This window comes from Leiobunum rupestre, chromosome 8 (genome assembly GCF_980474605.1).
Source record: "Leiobunum rupestre chromosome 8, qqLeiRupe1.1.hap1, whole genome shotgun sequence".
NCBI classification, from domain to species: domain Eukaryota; kingdom Metazoa; phylum Arthropoda; class Arachnida; order Opiliones; family Sclerosomatidae; genus Leiobunum; species Leiobunum rupestre.
In genome coordinates, this window is record NC_143391.1 from 38,069,334 (window position 1) to 38,090,328 (window position 20,995).

The 20,995-nt window shown below is 39.2% G+C and overlaps 4 protein-coding genes across 5 annotated transcripts; 3 read left to right on the top strand and 1 right to left on the bottom strand.

Annotated features, from left to right (window-relative positions):
* Positions 1–1,476: 1,476 nt before the first annotated feature.
* Positions 1,477–2,753, top strand: LOC149933349 (uncharacterized). The gene is made up of 2 exons (XM_090157276.1): positions 1,477–1,519; positions 1,567–2,753. The coding sequence occupies exons 1-2, from the start codon at positions 1,477–1,479 to the stop codon at positions 2,751–2,753; spliced, it is 1,230 nt and encodes a 409-aa protein (XP_090013402.1).
* Positions 2,754–2,846: 93 nt separating this feature from the next.
* LOC149933350 (uncharacterized) lies at positions 2,847–4,283 on the top strand. The gene has a single exon (XM_090157277.1). The coding sequence runs from the start codon at positions 2,847–2,849 to the stop codon at positions 4,281–4,283; it is 1,437 nt and encodes a 478-aa protein (XP_090013403.1).
* Positions 4,284–4,975: 692 nt separating this feature from the next.
* Positions 4,976–5,323, top strand: LOC149933351 (uncharacterized). The gene has a single exon (XM_090157278.1). The coding sequence runs from the start codon at positions 4,976–4,978 to the stop codon at positions 5,321–5,323; it is 348 nt and encodes a 115-aa protein (XP_090013404.1).
* A 3,500-nt stretch (positions 5,324–8,823) lies between these two features.
* On the bottom strand, positions 8,824–15,155 carry LOC149933352 (uncharacterized). Of its 2 annotated transcripts, none has more exons than XM_090155605.1 (2): positions 14,099–15,155; positions 8,824–10,803 (listed from the first exon to the last, which is right to left on the bottom strand). In XM_090155605.1, exon 2 carries the CDS (start codon positions 10,727–10,729, stop codon positions 9,605–9,607), a length of 1,125 nt encoding a protein of 374 aa, XP_090011731.1. In that variant the 5' UTR covers positions 10,730–10,803; positions 14,099–15,155; the 3' UTR covers positions 8,824–9,604. The 2 variants fall into 2 exon arrangements, with proteins under 2 accessions (XP_090011731.1, XP_090011732.1); XM_090155606.1 differs by lacking the exon at positions 14,099–15,155 and adding an exon at positions 12,288–12,301.
* Positions 15,156–20,995: the final 5,840 nt, after the last annotated feature.

A 20,995-nucleotide genomic window follows, 5' to 3' on the forward strand; every position in this document is an offset into this window, starting at 1 on the left:
AGGTCTTGTTAAATCGACAAATATATTGTCAGTAAAATGGACTTTTTCAACGATAATTTAAATAGATTTGCAAGACCTATTTTATTTACCGTGTAATTTAACCATAATACCTAATGTACATTTTACATGGGGAACCGTAAAAATTAGTTTCTGTTCACATTAGTATTACTGATCCTCTTGTAAAAACTACTTCAAGATAGTTGAAATTTTAATAAATGGTATTTGATAAATTTTACCGCCAACCTGTATATTTTACATTATCTGGATTGTTATATTAACAGGATTTATAATTAAAAATACAAGCAAGGTCTTGTTAAATTGACCAATATATTGTCAGTAAAATTTACACCTACGAATTTGGATTATCAGATAACATCATAACTTGTAAAATTTACGGGACCCTCTTGGCTTCACCGGAGTCCAAGAGTTTCCTGTAAATTTAACAAGATTTTTTTTCTCAGTGTATCGAAAAGTACGACGGAGACGCTAGCAGTTGGCAAGGGTTCTGGTCACAATTCAAAGCCGCTATTCACGACACTGATATTGAAGACACGGACAAATTCACGTACCTCAAAACTTATCTAAAAGGAGTTGCCTTCAATGTCATCTCAGGATTGTCTCTGTCCAATGAAAATTACCAAGAAGCGGTGAGAATACTAAAGGAACCTTTCGGAAGAACAGACCTAGTCATCAACACTCATATGAACAAGTTACTCAATCTACAACCAGTTAAACAAGTGAAAGACATTTCTGGTCTTAGACGATTATACGACGCTTGCGAGTTGCAAGTAAGAAGTCTGGCATCTCTGGGAGTCGAATCCGATACGTATGGAACTTTACTGTGTCCGATCCTGATGCAACGCATTCCGGAAGAAATTATCTTACAATTCAGTCGTTACTCCGAATCAAACGCCGAGTGGAATGTTGACAGACTTCTAAAGTTTTTACAAAAAGAAATTGAAAGTAGAGAGAGAACGTTTTCCTTAACCAGTCGAGACCACGAGCCGTCACCTTCCACTTCCAATGATTACAAGGCTAGCTCTTGGGGAAGACGTGACGATAGAAATCAATACAGAAGTTCAAAAAATTACACATCTGCTTCCGCTTTGAATATGCAAATCGAAGAGGTTAAGATGAAAAACACACAATGCCTGTTCTGTTGTTCCAAAAATCATGAATTCCAAGAATGCAAAGAACTAAACTGTGAAGAAAGGCAAGCAAGGTTTAAGAAAATGGGTTATTGCTTCGTCTGCGCTAAAAGAGGCCATTTATCTAAGAAATGCCGATCGAAAGTTAAATGTCAATTCTGCCAAGTACGCCACCACGAGAGCATTTGTCCCTCAAGGTATCCAATATCCGATAACTCATCGACGACACCTAAAGACGTTAACGTGAAAACAGTCACCCCTCTCCTCCAAACTGCATACGCCATTGCCGAATCTGACGAGCGAGAGTAAGTTGTCCGATGTCTCTTCGATGGAGGAAGTACTCGAACTTTCATCAAAGAATCTGTATCGAAGTATCTAAATCTACCAGTAGTTGGCGTCGAAACCATTTCCATTCAAGCATTCGAAGGCGAGAACGCCGTCCCTCAACGCCGAAAACGAGTACGCCTAACCTTGAAGAGCGTCGACCTTTCAGAACTGATCATTGTTGAAGCTCTTGAAACACCCAAAGTCAGCAGTGCTCTTATCGAAGTTCCTAGTCACGAAATCAGAAAACAAATGGCAGTCAGAGGCCTTCAGCTAGCTGACCAGACTAAGAACCAAGCCAGCGCTTCAAAAGGAATAACAGTTCTCATTGGCATCGATGTCTATTGGAAAATGATTAATGGAGTAGTACAACTACTTTCAAATTCCTTAACCGCCGTACATACCATACTGGGTTGGACGCTTCACGGACCCACAGCGATCTCTTCTATAAATGTCGGAGTATCTCAACATTCAATCATACTAGCCAATCATGCGGAGACCGTCGAAGAAATCCAACTCACTCAACAGCTGAAATCCTTCTGGGACATAGAAGCTCTTAGAATCGTTGACAACGCTCAGACAGATCAATCCGAGAAGGAAGTACTCCAAAGTCTTGAATATCACATCCACCAAGGAAAATATGGAATATATAAAGTCCAACTACCATGGAAAAGGTCACGTGAATATCTGAGCAATAATTACAATGTGGTGGCAAGCCGATTTCGACATTTGATTCATCAGTTTCAAAATAATCCCACGTACTACGGTCAATACTCAGAAGTCACCAATGATTACTTACAACGAGGCATTGTCGAAAGGGTTCAAGAATCTGCCGCAACAACTGAAGTATATTATATACCACATCGAGGAATAGTGAAGAATGACAGAGTCTCGACAAAGCTGCGAATCGTCTTCGACGCTTCCTCGAAAGCCAAGAACTGTTTGTCTCTCAACGACTGTTTGTATACTGGACCTAATCTGAATCCAAGCCTCCTGAGAATACTTATTCGCTTCCGAAGATTTTCAATTGGATTCATGGCAGACATTGAGAAGGCGTATTTGCAAATTTGTCTAATGGAAGAGAACAAAGACGTCGCAAGATTTCTATGGGTCGAAGGCAACATTTATGATGATAAACGTCTCAAGTTCACTATCTTACGTATGGCACGAGTCTTATTTGGGGTCAACGCCAGTCCGTATCTACTTGCCAGTACAATCAAGAAACATCTTCGTCAATTCAAGAATACGTATCCGGAAGCTTACGAACTATTAGTGAAATGATTTTACGTTGACGGTTGGGTTGGAGGAGCGGATAACGTAGACGAAGCATTCGAAGTTACGAAAGACGCTGAAAAGATCCTAAATTCCGCGAAAATGCCACTCAGAAAATGGAAATCCAATTCCAAAGAACTGCAAAATCGACGGAGAACAGTATTCCCCTCAGAAACGATTTTGACAAAAAATGAAGTTGTCGAACCCACTTGCACACTTCTCAAAGTCCTTGCTATAGTTTGGACACCGAACGAAGACGTATTCCGATTCGATGTGACGCCACTTCTTTCATATCTACATGGAAAGAAAAATACAAAGAGATTCGTCCTTCAAGCCGCCTCTCGTATATATGATCCAATCGGTTTCCTGTCACCATACGTCATTCGCATCAAATGTCTATTCCAAGAGATGTGGGAACGTGGAATCGCCTGGGACGAAACATTATCCGACGATCTTTTAAAAAAATGGAATGACTGGTGTCAGGACCTCCCACGACTTAACGAGATCCAAATCCCGAGATGTTACCACTCGCTACCAAAGAATCAACGACTCTTTCATGAACTTCACTGCTTCACCGACGGCAGCAAAACCGCCTACGGCGCTGTCGTCTATTTAAGGTCAGCATTTCCCAACGACGTATTCGATGTCAGAATCGTCGCTGCTAAATCACGAGTCGCCCCACTCAAGAAACTCCTAGCAGCGGTCGTTGGAGCCCGTCTCATGAAATCTGTCGCTGAATGCTTCAAAAACGATCAACCGAATCAATACTTTTGGACAGACAGCACAATTGTTTACCATTGGATCCGAGATAAAGCCGCAAACTGGAAACCGTTCGTTTCAAATCGTATTATCGAAATACAGTCCAATTCCGAGCCTATTCATTGGTTCCATATACCAGGAAGAGACAATCCAGCCGATCTCGTCAGCAGAGGAATGAAGATCGACGCACTCCTAATAAGCAAAAAATGGCGGCGCGGCCCTGATTTCCTCTCAAAACCTAACACAAAATGGACGAATAAATCTCAACCAGCTCGACCATCGGAAGAACCCGAAGATCCAGAACTTAGACAAACTGAGACAACTACAATCATTCAAAATGCCTGTCAAGTTCGAGAAGAAGAACCGATCATAAACGTCAATCGATTCAGCGCACTCAACCAACTTCTACGTTCCACTGCGTACTTACATAACCTGAGATATAAGAACAATCGTCGTAGCAGCAACGAGTTAGAATCAGACGACATAAAAGCCGCCGAAACGTTTTGGATAAAACAAACTCAAAAAGAAACGTATTCCAACGAAATCCAAAGCCTTATTTCCAAAAAAGAAATCAAAGACGATTCAAAATTAAAGAATCTCAATCCTTTCCTAGACGACCATCAGATCTTGAGAGTGGGAGGAAGATTACATCAATCCAAATTCGGCTTCAAGGTTTCTCATCTACAACAGTCACGAGAAGCAGTTTCACATGGGTCTTACCAGCACATTGAGCTATCTTCGAGATCGTTTCTGGATTCCCAAAGGACGGCAAATAGTTAAAGGACTACTATCAAAATGCTGGATTTGCCGAAACCTTCAAGCAAAAGCCGCCACACAAGAAACAGCACCGTTGCCACGCGACCGTATCGTAGAATCAGCTCCATTTCAAGTGACTGGCATCGACTTCGCGGGTCCGATATACGTGAAGGAAAATAAAAACGGAACAAAGATGGAAAAATCGTATGTCACTCTATTCACATGCGCGGTCAGCCGAGCCGTCCATCTGGAACTTATAACCAACCTAACGTTCATCCTTGCGTTGAAAAGATTCATCAGCAGAAGAGGTATATGTGAAGTAATATTCTCCGATAACGCAAAAACATTTAAAAGAGCGAACGGAGAACTTCAAATCCTTTGGAAAAACATATCAAAGACAGAACTAAAAGAATTTTTCATTTCCGCTGACATCAAATGGAAATTCAACGTCGAAAGAGCTCCATGGTGGGGAGGGTTCTTTGAGCGACTGGTAAAAACTGTGAAATCATGCTTAAAGAAAACCTTGGGTCGTGCACGAGTCAGCTATGAAGAACTAGATAGAAATAGAAGGTAATATTAATTCAAGACCATTAACGTATTTTTACAGCGACCCATCTGAACCCTCCCCATTGACGCCGTCACACTTACTCATCGGCCAACGTCTCAATTCCCTCCCGCCAAAGATCAAAATCAAGGAGATTTCAGTACGAGACGAGATGAAGAAAAGATGGCTGTACCGAGAATCCCTCTTGAACTTCTTCTGGCGACGTTGGCGGAGCGAATATCTTCTCGAGCTTCGTTCTGCACATATCTCTTCGAAACCAAAACCAACTGGAAATCTTCAAGTTGACGACCTAGTTCTGATCTACGAAGACAAAAACCCTCGACATCTTTGGAAAATGGGACGAATCGAAAAACTCTACCCTGGCAGAGACGGGAAAGTTCGAGCCTGTCTACTAAAAACAGCAAAGGGATCTCTCCGTCGACCAGTACAACTACTTTACCCAATGGAATTGAAGGACGGCAAATCTCAACACGAAACATCATCCGGGGGAGTGTGTTAAAAATAGACTTAAAAAATGATCTTTCGCGTTCCCTTTTTTTCTATTTAATGCGTCATTAAAATCTTATTGTTAGCATATCTGAATAAAAAACTTGACAATCGCCAAATTATCGGCAAAAATATATATTTTATGCTATGTAAATAATACGATACAAAATTCTAAATTAATCAGTTCGAATTCAATGATTGTGATTTACCTGCTACTAAAATAAATGTTTTATTTAGTTTAAACTCATTGTCTTTAATGTCATCGAAATTCCTAGGCTATCCCTCTTACGATTAATGTTGGAGAGTACCTGTTCCGCTCAACTTACCTTCTGAAAGAATCAAGCTTGGAACCTCTACATTTCACACAAGTTGCTTCCACTAAACCCGTTTATTGACGACGAAGGGATATTGAGAGTTGGAGGACGCCCCCGTCATGCAAAAATTCCTGTATCTCAGAAACATGCCATCATCCTTCCTCGACAAGGTAAACTAACTGACCTCATTATCAGACATGAGCACGTCCGGCGGTATCCAGTTAATGGTGACATCACTACAAACAAGGTACTGGATTCTGGGTCTCCGCGATGCAGTACAATTTCACCAGTCTTTCGAGTTTATCCCGGTCGACTATAATCAGCTAGGCTAATACCCAAGGCACCACCTTAGGCCATCGATGTGGCGTAGACTACGCTGGACCAATCAACCTTAAAATCATGAAGGGAAGAAACTGCAAGACGTTCAAAGGCTATATCTGTCTATTTGTTTGCTTTACGACAAGAGCCCTACATTTGGAATTAGCTAGTGACTTGTCCACAGAAGCCTTCTTAGCCGCCTTCAAACGCTTCATCACTCTCCGGGGTAGATGTTCTGATTTTCATAGCGACTGAGGTTAAAATTTTATAGGAGAAACCCGGGAACTCAAGGATTATATAAAGGTCATGGCAAGAACATCGAAGGATCCATCCATTATGAGATCGATGACTGGTGAACTTATCACCTGGCATTTCAACCCTCCAGCTTTACCCAAATTTGGAGGACTCTGGGAAGCTGGAGTTAAATCAGTTAAACATCACTTGAGACGAGTAATTCGGGAAACTAAATTGAATTTTGAAGAAATGTAAACCCTCTTACGCCAAATAGAAGCATGCCTTAACTCTCGGCCGCTGATCCCGATGACGTCTGACCCTGATGATCTTGCTGCTCTAACGCCTGATCATTTTCTTGTTGGGGACGCACTCACCGCTATTCCGGAAGCTGATCTCACTCAAATTTTGCTGCACTTCTGGAAACTGTGGCAAGCCGAATATTTATCGCAATTGCAACAAACGCCCTAAATGGACCAAACCAGTAAGGAACCTGCAAATCGGGGATCTGGTTCTTGTTCAAGAAGAACTGGCACCGACAAAGTGGAAAATGGCTCGTGTGACTCGACTACATCCAGGACAAGACGAACTGGTTCGAGTGGTGACAATCAAAACATCCGATAGTGAACTGAAACGTCCGGTAGTTAAATTATGCCTCCTTCCGTGGGGCCATTAAATCAACATGACAACTTAAATTAAGACCTATATTTTAAGGTGGCCGAAATGTTGAGAACGTAATCGTTTTTTATCATCGAACTACACTTAATTATTATTGTTTAATAATAGTTTTTTGTAATCGCCGCTTTTTTTAAACTTTAATATATAATCATAAATCCTCCTTGAAATTGTGTCCAGTATTACCTGATTGAATCCGTGTAATAAATTATTAGTTGAATTTTACTTAATGTCTTCATTGATCGCCTTCTGCTAAGAATTACAGTCAGTAACTTTCAACAGTTTGGTAATGTAAAACCTAGGTTTCGTGGAGTGGTTTGGCCTAATTTGGAATTTGAGATCACTATCCTTGCATATTTGTTTTCAGAAAACAATGAAATTTACTTTACCATAAATTTTTTTAATTTGTACCTTAAGTAGTTTTTGTAAAAAATCCCTTGCTCGAACAAAAAATACAACCGTATATATATGGGACTATTGCTATGATCGAAATAGTAGTAGTAGTTTTGTGCCGCGACAGCATTAAAGATGGTGCTAGCGTCGAGTGAATATATTTTTTTAAAACTAGACTTGGTGCAAGGTTCGCAAAAAAGGGAACTTAAAGGTTGCCTCGATCGCACGGTTTTTTATCAAAATATTACGGCTTTTGGGTTGCTAGGTAAAATCATGACGTCACCCAAAGGATATCGTATTGAAAATCAACGGAGGCTCATCTGGGTGACGTCATCAATTTTAACTCGTAGATAAATGTTTTCAAACATCTTCTTGGTCGAGACCCGCTTGGACTTGGTGGGTTTCGCTCGCGACCCTCTCTGCGTGCGAGAGAGAGAGTTTACGCTAACTTTCGAAGATACCTTAGTTTTTGTGTTTTGGAACTCCTAGCTCTGGTCTTCCCTGGTTCTCCTCTGACCCCCCTTTGGTTTCTCAATGCGCTTGCTCGAAATGGCTATAAAGGGCAGCGTTGCCAGACGTACGAAAACTATCGTCCCTATTGAGCCGATTTGTCGATCGTACAATGTTTTTGCAAATTAATTTTCAAAATATTCTGCGACTCTATCATAGCCTGACACGTAACGTGGAAGGAAAATCATAAGTAACAATATCGATAAATATGACACTAAATGAAGCCATGTAACTTACATTCATAAGTATAATTTCCAATGAAGCTGTGTAACGTTCCTTAAATGAAGCTGTGTAACGTTCAATCAGAAGTAACATAATACCATTAAGTATTGTACTAAATGACGCTGTACGTGGTTTTACACGATACTGGGTTTCCCTTTCTGATATAAAATTTTGAGTATAATGTTTTTAGACATGCCTGGGGAAGTAGATTAACACATACGACGAGGAACGTATATTACGGCTGGCCGACATGTTGGCGTCTGTGAGTGCCTAGGCAAATTGAGGTTTTTGAAAAAAGCTTCTGGTATCGTTTTATGGAATTTCATTGTTTATTTTGTTAAATTAGAAATACTATAAAGGAAATTAATTTACTAAATACTTTAGTAACGAAGCAAATTGCGTATTATCCACTAAGAAAATAAACAAATTCTTAAATATGCAATTAATAATAATGTTTTGGTAAATTACTAAATTACAACTTTTTGGAGCTAATTTCTGATTTCTCATTTTTGTAACTTAATTTCTCAAATTAATTGCTAATTTTTCCATTTATGGAAAATGTTTAAGCATTTTTATATACTAAGTTATGGTTTTTGTATAAAACTTAATTACTAACAATTTTAAAATACCAAATTACTTATTGAAATAAATTAGTAACTTACTTAATTACAAATTTTGCAAATTACTAAATTTTGATTTTTATATAATAATAAGTTGCTATTATAGCAAATCGTTAACTTGAAAAAGTTACTAAAGTAGTTATTGCAGTAAATAAAATACTTTTTTAATAAATTTTAATGAATTACTAAATTAACAACTTAAAAAATAAACGGTTTTATAATTTACTTGTTTCAGAAAAATTTTAATTGTTTAACTGTATTAAAATACTAATATCTAATTTAATCATTTATAATGGATTTTTAAATTAGAACTTATAAAACGGTTTTACTAAATAACTGGTTTGAAAAAATGTAATTGCCTAATTGTAGTAAAATACTAACTTTATAATTTACTCATTTTTAATAGATTACTAAATTAATTAAACAGAAAATGTTTAATATTTTAATTTTATTAAAATACGTTCCGTTTTTAGAGGACCACACCTGAGTTTGAGGAATATCATAGCAACCCTAAAAGACGTCCACTCTTTGCGTTTAATCGTAATTACACAAAAAGTTAATGATAATTGCTGATTAGCCATCTTATAGAAATGTTGATCGTGTACTGCTAGGCTCCAATAAGTACGAAGTCCTAGGCATTGCCAAGATTACCTATGATGCACAAACGCTTCTACTGACGGCGTTACTCGCTTCTTCATTGGTAAAATTAGCACGACTCTCCCCTCTTTCCGCGTAAAAAAATGCACTCTTATCTGACTCCCGCGGTGGCTTATGAAATGGAAAGGAATTACATAAAACATTTTTCTGCAGTGTCAAAGCATCTCGCGACAGCCCTTTCTATTACTCGAGAATTTGAATGTTTATCTTAGTATCTTCTTAGGTGTAATATTGATTTAATAGCATATTGACAAGCTAGTCAATATATGTTTCAGTACAGTCTTTAGAAAATCAAGTCAGCTGCACGTTCAGATGAGGAACAAACCAATCTCGATACTGGCGGGAGTTTTGCTATTAACTGTCGTAGATCGTTTTGAAAATGGTCCTCCTAAACCCATCAATCATAGAAAAATAAACGACAAACGTTAGGCAATTTGAAATCAGAATTCCTATTCGAGAATAAGCCAGTTTCTTTATAAAAGCGATGTGAAATTGGCTTTCTAGATTGAAGAGTAATGCCGTGTTGACGATGGAATCGGGAGTGTACGCCAAAGTGGAAAGCAAACAAACTAGTAGCAACGTCACCGTAATCTTCTTCTCACTACTTGGCGTATTGCTCAACCGTTCAGAAATCTTACGCCCTCGTAACGCGCATTTCAAGGTATTTTTCGTAAGAGTAGACCTCTTCATACTCGCTACCTTAAGGCTGATCAATAACAGTACCGTGAAGACAATTGTCAGGCCGCAGGGAACAAACGTAATGAAAAAGATCACCAAGGGCATATACTCAATTCCGAAGTTAGTGTTATGCACGATTAGTAAAGTTACGTTTCTACCCGTTGTTGCGTTAAGATCGAACACGACTATTTCTCTAGTCTTATGAATTTCGTTTCCAAACACGGCTATTATAAATATGCCGAATGACAAAATGAGAACTAAAATGACGGCTAGCTTTGCTCTTCGCTTAGAGCAAATTGTAGGCGAAGATAAAGGCCATGTTACGGCCATGAAACGCCAAAGACTTACGGTCACCGTCAACCAGTTGGACGCGTTCACCGCGAAAGCTATGAGGCAGATGAACACATATTGAGTTAGAGCGTAACAATACGAGAGAAGTATGTCCGGGCGTAATAGCCAAATCGTGTCAGGAATGAAGGTCACGAATATAATTATATTTATGGATTCCAAACAAGCCAGCAGAAAACTTGTCGTAGATTTCATGCACGGTCGCGTGAAAACAAAAATGTTAATCGCGTTGAGGATTATTCCAAAGACCAGTAACGCCAGATACAGGAACGCAGGAATGCCGATCGAAACGATGTCCAGCTCCGCGTGAATTGCGTTCTGAATGTCCTTCAGTCTTGGATACGATAGGGGAGCGTCATCCTCTGGTCCTCTTGTAATGTATATAACCAAATTAGAGTCGCTTTGAGAAATATTTGAAGAATTGGGACGAATGTTCATAGTTGTGTTTGACATTGTTTCAGGTTGATGGCGAGGCGATTTCGCGTCACTTTCTCAATCGATCGATCACAAGCTGGTTATATTGAAACCTAAAATGGAAAGATATTATCACTCATTCTAAATTATATTACAAATACTAATTTTATTTATTTTGATAAATTTGAATAATGTGATCATAAGATTTAGAAAAATCGAACGTATTAGACATTTTAGTCATTATATACCAACTACACACACGCAGTGTCTTGCTGAGCTCTCAAAGTCTTTCCTGGTGGTAAAAATGATATCGTATCTTCTTACACTGACCCAAGCGATTGGAAGTGACCACACCCTGATTCATCTACGATAGATGTAAGGGTGGAGCTAAAGTCTGGAGGTCCCACGTGAATGCAGTTCCTCTTATAAAAAATTTCTTTCGCGCAAATTCAAGGCTATTTTTGTCGCTAAGCGGCTTACACTGTAGAATTCCTCTGTTTTCTATTTTGGTAGCTTTCGAGGTTTTCCTTGGATAACTGTATTAACATTTCCATGGTTTAATCCAAAAGCGGATAATAATGCCAGTACACTCACATTGTCAGTGCTTTCTGGTTCTGTTACGACGCGTCGTTGTTGTTGACTGTAGCCTCGGTTCTAGAGACCTTTATATTCTATTTATGTTAAAGGGAGTATAACCCTAGAAGAGAAGGACAAGCTTACGTGTTTACTCACTTGCAGCGCGACAGTCTAAAACGTCTTAGAAAATTCAAATTGCCCATCCTATTGCGAGATGTATAAAAATATCGATTCCAGTTGGATTTTCTACATTGTCGTGCCATTAGTGAGTTTCAATTTTTTTTTCTCTCTTTAAGCTCGTTCTGATAAAAATTATCTCTTATAGTGTAGTCTACTAACTGTGCAGTAAAAACGTTGACCACTTATTTGATATTAAAGTTAGAAATAATACAAATCTACGCGGTGCCGAGACAATTTAAAAACTCTAGATTAAATAGTTTCTGACCGATCGCTTCCAATGCTGGGATTTGTAAGTGAGAGTCAGATATCCTAACCGTTTGATGACACCGGACCAACAGGGAAGGCGGAAAAATAGTCCTCCCGCGCCAAATTGATTTAAAAAAAGCGTGCTTCTTCTAGTGCATGAAATAGACCACAAACCCTCGTAAAACATTAAAATCGTGCATTAAATATATATCTCGTAGTTGTTTTGTACCTTTTGCAACATGTTCAGTATCCACTATTTTCTGCTAAAATCCCAAACTCCAGTAAGTTGACTCGTAGCTTTAGTACTTTAGTCTTGAAGAAGGTCAAGGAGGGGGGGGGGACTATCGATAAGACTGAGTAGACTAAAGCTTAGGAAGCCAGATTAGCTAGAAAACACCAATCCTAGGACAGTAACGTAGTGCAGGCTGGGCTTACTAAAGCTCAGTGTAGCCTAGAGGCGTGGTTGTTTGTTGATCTGCCATCGCGCGATTTTCTTTGATGGTATCAAAACCGGTTTCACAGAAATTGTAAATAATTAACCAAAAAATTGCGCGTAGTCGATATTAAACCTTGTTTCGAATAGAAATTCACTTACCTCAATCAGTTTCGTAAAGCGCCTCACATAAAAACTTGTTGGGGTTAACGGTAATAATTCGTGTATCGAGCTGTTGGGCCGCGTGGCATGGAGTTTTTGCGACCACCTTCCCATGCATTGTAACCCGGATACCTGAATTAACGGCATTAAAAGTCTCGCATAACGGCATTAAAAGTGGTGCTTTGGGTATTAGCTGATTATTATTATTATTATATTCAGCGTGAAAATTCATCGGAGTTTCTTATTTTCTGAGTCAGTGCCCTTCGTCTCCTTCCCGAGCCGCGTCTGCTTAGCGACGGCAGACAACCAATAAATTTGAAAAAAGAGCTACGGCTTACATTTGACGTAGCTTAACCCCCGCCCGTTTCGCAGCACGGTGGGAAACGGTTCTTAGTCTTTTCAAGTGTAAATATAGCTTCTTGATATAACCTTGTTTTGTATGGTCCTTGTATTGTGCGCTGTAAACACACCATAGCGCGCTCTATTTGCACTAATTCGCAAGTGTAAGATTGGTGTTATCTGATAGGTCCGATGGTGTATTTCCAAAATTAATAATATCAAGTTGGGTATTTTATATTTACGACCATCGCCAAAGAACAGGACGAAACAATTATAATTATAATTTCGAACGGATCTTACACATACGAATGAAATAAAAACAAATGAACCACTAAATGTGTAATAAAATCTTTTTATTTAAAAAGCGACGACTAGTTTCGCTAACCCATTCGGGGGCTTCCTCAGGTCTAATTCTGGTGCGTCGGTAGCTCGGGTTTATATCACCTTCGTTCAGGTTAGTTTTTTTTTTCTTAATAACTTCCCACCGATTAAGGATAAAATAAACTTATTAGAACACTACGGAGTATACGAGATCCCCTGCAGTTGCGATAAAGTATATGTAGGCCAAACTAAACGCAACCTTCAAGTTAGACTCAATGACCATAAAGGCTATGTTAGAAACAATAAAATCCAGATATCAGCCCTAGCCGAACACGTTGCCAATGAAAAACATGTAATACGCTTTGAAGATGTTAAAATTTTAAGTAGAATAGCTAACTAACAAAATCTAAACGTCAGAGAATCTATTGAAATCATGAAAAAATAAAAAATAACCCTAGTAATATATTAAATAAAGATAACGGTCCCGGATGTTACGTAGCGCAAACATGGATAAAAAATTGTAAATTATAAAAGGGGGGGGGGGAAATAATGGGAAATTGTCTAGAATTGTATTTAAAATGAATGAAAAAACGTTTAAAATGTTTAAAATGTCTAAAAAATGTCTAAAGATGTTTTAGAAATGTTTAAAAAATATTTATAAAATGTTTAAAATTAGTTTTGTACACAAAAAAAATCGTCCTTGTAACTTAAACAAAAAAAATAACCGGAACGAAGGTGATATAAAACCGAGTTGCCGACGAATGGGTTAGCGAAACTAGTCGTCGCTTTTTAAATTAAAAGATTTTATTACACATTTAGTGGTTCATTTGTTTTTATTTAATTTCAGGACGAAACAAACCAAAATTTTGTTATCCTAGATGTATTTCTTAATGCGCGAAATCGGTATGTACTAAAATTAATATAACCATAAGTAACGTAATTACAAATATTAATGACTGAAACTTGTTTGGTAATGATAATCTGTCAAGAACATAGAACTCGTAATTTTCTCCTGCCTTTGTTGCCAAAATTACTGCAAAGATAGTTTGATGCCGATAAACACGAGCGAAAACTCGTTTAGGTTTCAGCTTGGAAAAAAACTTCAGTAACGAACCAAGTATTAATAAAAGTCAAAGTAACAAAATTTTTACTTTTTTAAGAATTTCAATTTTCTGTAAGCCTTGGTTGGATCCATTAAAAGACTGGAGACGACGACGCTTCTGCCGTCGCTATCTAACAGCTCCAGCTACATTTTGATTTATTCGGTTATTGGCGAAACAGATTATCATAAATAAAATTTGCGTTTGCTATAATAGGAAGTATTATATTAATGTTATTATATTACTTATGGTATAACGAAAGTTTAACAGTAAATGTGTTGGTTCAATAACCAGGGTTACATGCGATGAAAAATTAAATCAAATTTTTCATATTGTGTTAGAGAAGTTCACCAAATTAATTTTTAAACCCTGAATTTACGAGCTATCACGGTCGCCTGCGTAGCTGACAGAACCCAGATCGTAGCGTAAGTATATCTACCAAGTATTTATAGTCGAATATGCGAGAATAACGAAATACGAGCAAGGACGTTACGCTTCCTATATTTATATATGCTGAACATGGCAGATTCCACGGATAAACATAGGCTATTATGGTACAACGCGGGATTACGGTGAAATAAATCTAACCCTAATGATATCTCACTAAATATTTTTGCATTGGTTTGAACTTGACAAGTTAGTCGTGAACTCGGCAGGAACTCCAAGCGGATTTTGTAACGGCATGACTTGTTTTGAGAGAAAAGATAAAGACTTTGCACATTTAAATCCCACCTATTAGTTTATTTATAAACAAAAACTAGCAGTCTCTCTTAAGTGGGGTGGCGGAGTGGTTAGCACTTTAGCCTCGCAGCAAGAGGAGCCGGGTTCGATCCCAACTTGTGGCACTTGGTGAAAACTCGGAACAACTCCTTCAGCGTTGAGTTTGCAAGTTCTCTCCCAACTGGTTTAAGGGGTTTCCCCCCGAGTTCTTCGGTTTCCCCTTCCATAAAAGCTTGTGGAGGTTAACGGTAATAGTTAGTGTAGGGAGCTGTTGGCTCGCGTGGCATGAAGGGCTTGCCACCACCCTCCTATGCATGGTAACCCGGCCACCTGAACTAATGGCTTTAAAAGTCGCTCGATGACTTATGCCTAAGGTTGGGCCTAGCTGATTATTGAGCGTAGCTCTCACTGTGGAAACTGGCAGAAAAAGTGGCTGTCCGGTCCTAGAGAAGCTATTGGATGAAACGAAAAGGGGCGTTTCGGAAAACGACTCGAGAGGGAAAAACGGGTGATTGTTCCGCGCTTTAAAAAAAATTGGTATTCTCTCACTGCGATGAATTGGGGGGGGGGGTTTCGGAAAACGAGTCGAAAGGGAAAGAGTGGTTAATCGGTCGTGTTGGGGGAAAAACGACTCCAGAAGAGCCGGCGCCAGAAAACTGCTGTCTGACGGAGCCACGAGAGGGGAAACAAGTGGGCCCGACAGTCCCAAATAATAGTTTCACACGAGCCAAGCTTTACGAACACACGAATAGTAGTATAACCGGTAACGGAAACATGAACAAATAAAATAAACGGTCGAGAAAAACCGCTCGAAATATTTTTGTAGGTAATATGGGAACCGCTCGAAATATGTTTGTGGGAAATATAGGGGTGACAATTTCAAAAATTACCCAGAGTGGTTGGGCTAAAGGGTTAAAAAACCAACAGAAGCGATTTCACCACGTTTAGAGATGCACTTACGAAAACCCATGCCGCCCCCTCCCCTCCCTTCACACCTAGGGGCTCAGGGAAGGTGATAGCATAGTTCCCAAATTCCATAGAATGGCTGGGCTCCGAAGAGTCGCCAACAATAGATAGGAGCGCTCAGTGGGAGAGTCGCCATATCTTACCCTCCCCCACCCGAATGGAAGCGAGAGGCAAGCGCTGTTGCGGAAACCGTGTGCGAACGAAAACGCCAAAACGCCAGAGACGGAAACGCCAGAAGATCACCGAATCCCGATTGCCTGACTTGCAAGGTTGTTGGTTGTCTAAACCGCGTGAATTTTAGGGATGAAAAGCTGGTATAACTATAGCAGCATATGGCTAGCTTTCTACGGCCTTTCCCTCTCTGGTTTAAAGCGCGAGCGTAGGAGGATTCTACCGTGGCGTAAGAGAACGACGTTATTGCGGACGATGAGAATCCTACCGTGGCGTTCGAAAACGGCGTGTTTGCGAACGGCAGCGGCGGCGGCGGGGACCGTAGCGGCTACGGGAGTTTTACTCTAGCCTATACTAGGCTCGTGTAAAACTAAAAAGACTCAACAGCTGACAATGACCGAAAAACATAAAACGTTTAAATGAATTTTTAAATTTATATTTTTATTGACCGAAAAAAACAAAACGTTTAAATAAGTTTTGAAATTTATATTTTTATTTAAAAAAAACAACACGTTTAAAAATTTATTTTGAAATTTTACGTAAAAGAACATTTAAACAATGGGCCACGTCGACGTCGACCTCAGATTCCACACCGGCAAGTCGTTCCCCGCATCTTATAACTGTTTCTCCACTCATTAATGCAAACGAATTGAAATAAAGAGTAATCTTTAAAAACTAAATTATTTATCTCGCTTTCCTTTCTCTACTTGAGTTTAATTAATCTAAGCCTAATTAACCACCGAATTTGCATCTCGCTCCGCTCAAGTATTTGTTGAAAATTCCGTTTTCGGTTTTTGCAACGTCCTAGTTATAAAAAAAGCATTACTTTTGAGCATCTGCGGTTATGCTAGTTTTTAAATCACTTTTATACCCGACGATGTTTTTCGCACTAATTGAGGGTAGCGATGGCTATTTTCTAAAACGCACATAATTGCTTCGATTTTCCCGAAAATTACCAATTTAATTGATTACTTGCATTGTATATACCCAGACTATTTAATAATTTTCCGTCACGTCGTTTTTGAGAAAAACGGTTGAAACAACGTTATACTTTTTTTACTAATATATTTGCGGGAGTTGTTTTCTCTATAGATTTAAGTTTTTAATTATTTATTTCTAATTTGATTTTAAACATTTGCTTATAACCTCCTTGCACACCCAAAAATTAAATAAAAGAAGGAAGTGGAAGTGTAAGATACGGCAAATAAAAACAAGTGCCAAAAATTCAAAATGCCTTCCCCCTGGGTGGGCCACAGATCATTGTCCAAAAATATAAGCAGTCCTTTATATTTTGTCATGCAGTCATTACCAATGACAAGAATGTATTTCAGTTAAGAGATAATATATGAAAAGCACCCTATACGCATCGTGAATCCTGGAAGATATAATTAGACGGTTCTTATTATAATTAGGCTTGAAAATTTCATCCAGCACCTTCTTGACGGGTATAAAAGAGCTTGCAATATGTCTTTCGCAGCTCTGGTAAGACAGTTTATTTTTATCCAAGTTAAGCACTGGGCATAATAGAGACTTAAAATTATATCCAATATGTCGTTATAATAAGTTAAAAGGAACCACCTATGGACTGCATTGTAAAGGATGATAAAATTAGCGAATAAGTAGATTAGTCCATTATGAAAAGGGATAACAAAGCTAAACCCTGAACAAATTTTAAGAAATTTAAAAACTTACTAATAGCTCGTACCGATAGGTCTTCGAGCAAACAAAATGACGCGAAACTCGGGCCAAATAGGTCTTCGAGTGAAAAATTAAATAAAATAAAATAGCGAGAAATTCCAACGGTAGACCGGTTTCGTCCTATTTGGGTGGTTCCTTTTAACTTAACATTGCGTATATGCCAATCTCCACCACTCTTCCCCAATTCGGCTTTCCGTTGCTATGCAACTCGTTTTGAAATTTTTAATGTTTAGGCTTAGTTTCTCTTTTCGGTGATATAGTCGCAAGCCAGATTTCCCGCACGGTACTGACGAGTCCCAAAGAGGACGAAACCGGTCTACCGTTGAAATTTCTGGCTATTTTATTTAATTTAATTTACTTTTTCACTCTAAGATCTATTTGGTCCGAGTTTCGCGTCTTTTGTTTGCTCGAAGACCTATCGGTACGAGCTATTAGTAAGTTTTTAATTTTCTTCAAATTTGTTTAGGGTTTAGCTTTAATATCCCTTTTCATAATGGACTAATCTACTTATTCGCTAATTTTATGTCGTTATAATGCCTTTTTGCTAAATACAAAAATAATCTACCGAAAGTAAGCTCAAAAATGAAGAGTTTAATTTTGTTAAAGAATAAGAGTAGCCAAAGTTAACCAATTAAACGACATTTCTATCGCTGATGACATTTATAAATCGACTAGAGGAAAAATAAAAAGTCAAGTCCGTAATCTCGTGAAAGAATCAAAATCTTTCAATAAATTGTCATCTTGCTGATCTCAATTTTATATCAACTAGATGATACTTTAAAAGTCAAGACAGTTATATCGTTAAGTAATGTTAACCACCTAAGTTTGCCAATTAAATTGACAACATACAGATGACCATATTAAATCAACTTCTATTATTGTTTAATATAGAGCTCCATTTTCTTTCGATAGAGGGGCTATTTCTAAACTGTTCTTGAAACTGTCTATAAGCGGTTTTTCGGAAGTTTATAGAACAGTTTTGTAAGGATATTCTCGAATGTAATAAAATTTTAGCTATATAAAATGTTTGCCAATTTCAAAAGGTTTTATAGAAGTGATTTTTCAACAGGATTTTAATTTCAGTTCTATGGAATTTCTATAGGATTCCAATTGCACTTCTATGGAATTTCTATATAGGATTCCAATTGCACTTATATGGAATATTTATGGTATTCCAATTGCAGTTCTATGGAATTTCTTTAGGATTCTCATGTCAGTTCTATGGATTTTCTATAGGATTCCAATTGCAGTTCTATGGAATTTCTAAATAGTAAATATTTCTGAGGGCCGTCCGTTTTTGCTTTACGATAATACAGTGTGTCAGAATTTATAGCCCGGTGTACCTATTACGATAATACAAAGATATAATGGTCAATTTGAGTTGGTGGTATTTTTCTTATTAGTTAGTGTAGGGAGCTGTTGGCCCGCGTGGCATGCAGGGCTTGCCACCCCCCTCCTACGCATTGTATTATTATTATTGAGTGGGGTGGCAAGCCAAACACTTCGACCTAAGGTCCATTGTGCATCCCCAAACTGGGTGACTTAAATAAGTCCTATTGCCGACATAAAGCTTAAAATCTGCCCGGCCGTGATATTAGAGACGTCATACGTCTCCAACCGATGCATACCCAAATGCTCAAACCTCTGGGCTGCATAGTAATCGCAGCTACAGAGTACATGTGAGGCAGTTTCCTCCTCAGCTAGACAAGCTCTGCAAATTGGGTCATCACTGACCCCAATAAGCGTTAGATGTCTGTTTTGATGGCAGTGGCCTGTAAGTAGGCCAGTAACAATCCTAATACTGGACCTAGAGAGCGAGAGTAATTATCTGGCTCTCTCCCTAGAAGGGCCAAGAGTAAACTCTTTGGCCTGCCTTTGACCCTCAATTTCAGACCATTGTCTGAGTTGACGATCTGACATAAACTTGGAGATCAAGCCGCGTACAAGTCCTCGGGAGATGGGCAGAGCAGGTTCTGGACCAATGAACCCAGCCCTCGCACCTTCCTGGGCCAAGGCGTCGGCCCTTTCGTTCCCAAGATGCCCCTTATGCCCAGGTACCCAACAAAGTTGAACTTTATTGTGCAACCCAAGAGTGCAGAGGAAATACAAGCAGCTAAAAACCGGTTTAGAAAGAATACTATACTGGCTGAGAGCTCTACGAGCAGCCTGGCTATCTGAATAAATCTGGATAACCTTCCCATGATACCCCTGATGTAAACAGTAAGCAACACAGGAGCAAATGGCAAAAATTTCAGCCTGGAATACACTAGTGTGTATCCCTAGGCTTTCATAAAAGCCAAAATTATTAGTAAGGCAATACATCCCCGCACCAGTGCCATAGTGGGTCATAGACCCATCAGTGAACCAGACGATCTCTCCTCTGGTACCGAGGGTCAAGTGACTCTACTCCGCACGGCTAGGGAAGTTGACCTCAAAAGGTTTACTAAAGTGGAGTTTAGTAACCATCAGATCAGAACCCATTGTTAAAATCGGCATCTGATTGGAAATATCTCGGAAGAGCTTGGTGTGGCTATGCTCCCAATTATTAGCCTTCCACCAGCCATTTTGGTTAAGCCTATAGGCAGCACCTAAAAGGGCAGCTTCCTCAATAAAAAGGTGGAGAGGAAGCATATTCAGGAGTATTTCCAGAGAAGCGCTTGGGGCTGTTCTCATGGCTCCTGTAATGCCGACACAAGCCAGCCTTTGCAGAGTGCGCGGATCAAACTGCACAGTCCTTAAAGTAACCCTTGGCCACCAGACCACAGCTGCGTAAGACAGGATAGGTCTGATGATCATGGTGTATAGCCAGTACACAGCCCTGGGGCTTAAACCCCAGGTCTTGCTAACTGCACTTCTAGTTCTCCAAAATAACATTTTGCCCCTCTTGACTATGTAGTCAAGGTGTGGTTTCCATGTTAGTTTGCTATCCAGGATGACCCCGAGGTACTTCACCTCGGTGCTCTCCACTAGGTCCTTTCTAAATAAGGAAATAACCTCAAACATGCCTTTTATCCTTCTAAATAGGAACTAAGACAGTTTTATTAGGATTAACCATGAGGTTGACCTCCCTGCACCAGCTCTCAACTGATGCTAGGGCCCTCCTCATTACGTCCTTCACTGTTACCGGGAATTTCCCAGTAATGATGATAGCAATATTATCGGCGTAACCGAAACAGCGGCATCCTCCCCTGTTCAACCTCCGAACGAGTTCATCCACCACCAGGCACCACAGAAGGGGAGAAAGAACGCCCCCCTGTGGGCAACCACGACTGGTGGAGACCATAAGGGAGTCACCCAGCAAGGAGGATACCACTTTTCGGTCAGTTAACATAGATTTGATCCAAAGGCACAATGTGTCATTGATACCAAACCTTTTCGCAGCCTTAATAACTG

Coding starts and splice junctions, on each gene's coding strand:
- LOC149933349 (XM_090157276.1), top strand. CDS start 1,477: ATGGAGGAAGTACTCGAACTTTCATCAAAGAATCTGTATCGAA. Junction 1,520..1,566: donor ATCAAAGAATCTGTATCGAA/GTATCTAAATCT, acceptor TTTCCATTCAAG/CATTCGAAGGCGAGAACGCC.
- LOC149933351 (XM_090157278.1), top strand. CDS start 4,976: ATGAAGAAAAGATGGCTGTACCGAGAATCCCTCTTGAACTTCTTCTGG.
- LOC149933352 (XM_090155605.1), bottom strand. CDS start 10,729: ATGTCAAACACAACTATGAACATTCGTCCCAATTCTTCAAATATTTCT.
- LOC149933350 (XM_090157277.1), top strand. CDS start 2,847: ATGCCACTCAGAAAATGGAAATCCAATTCCAAAGAACTGCAAAATCGA.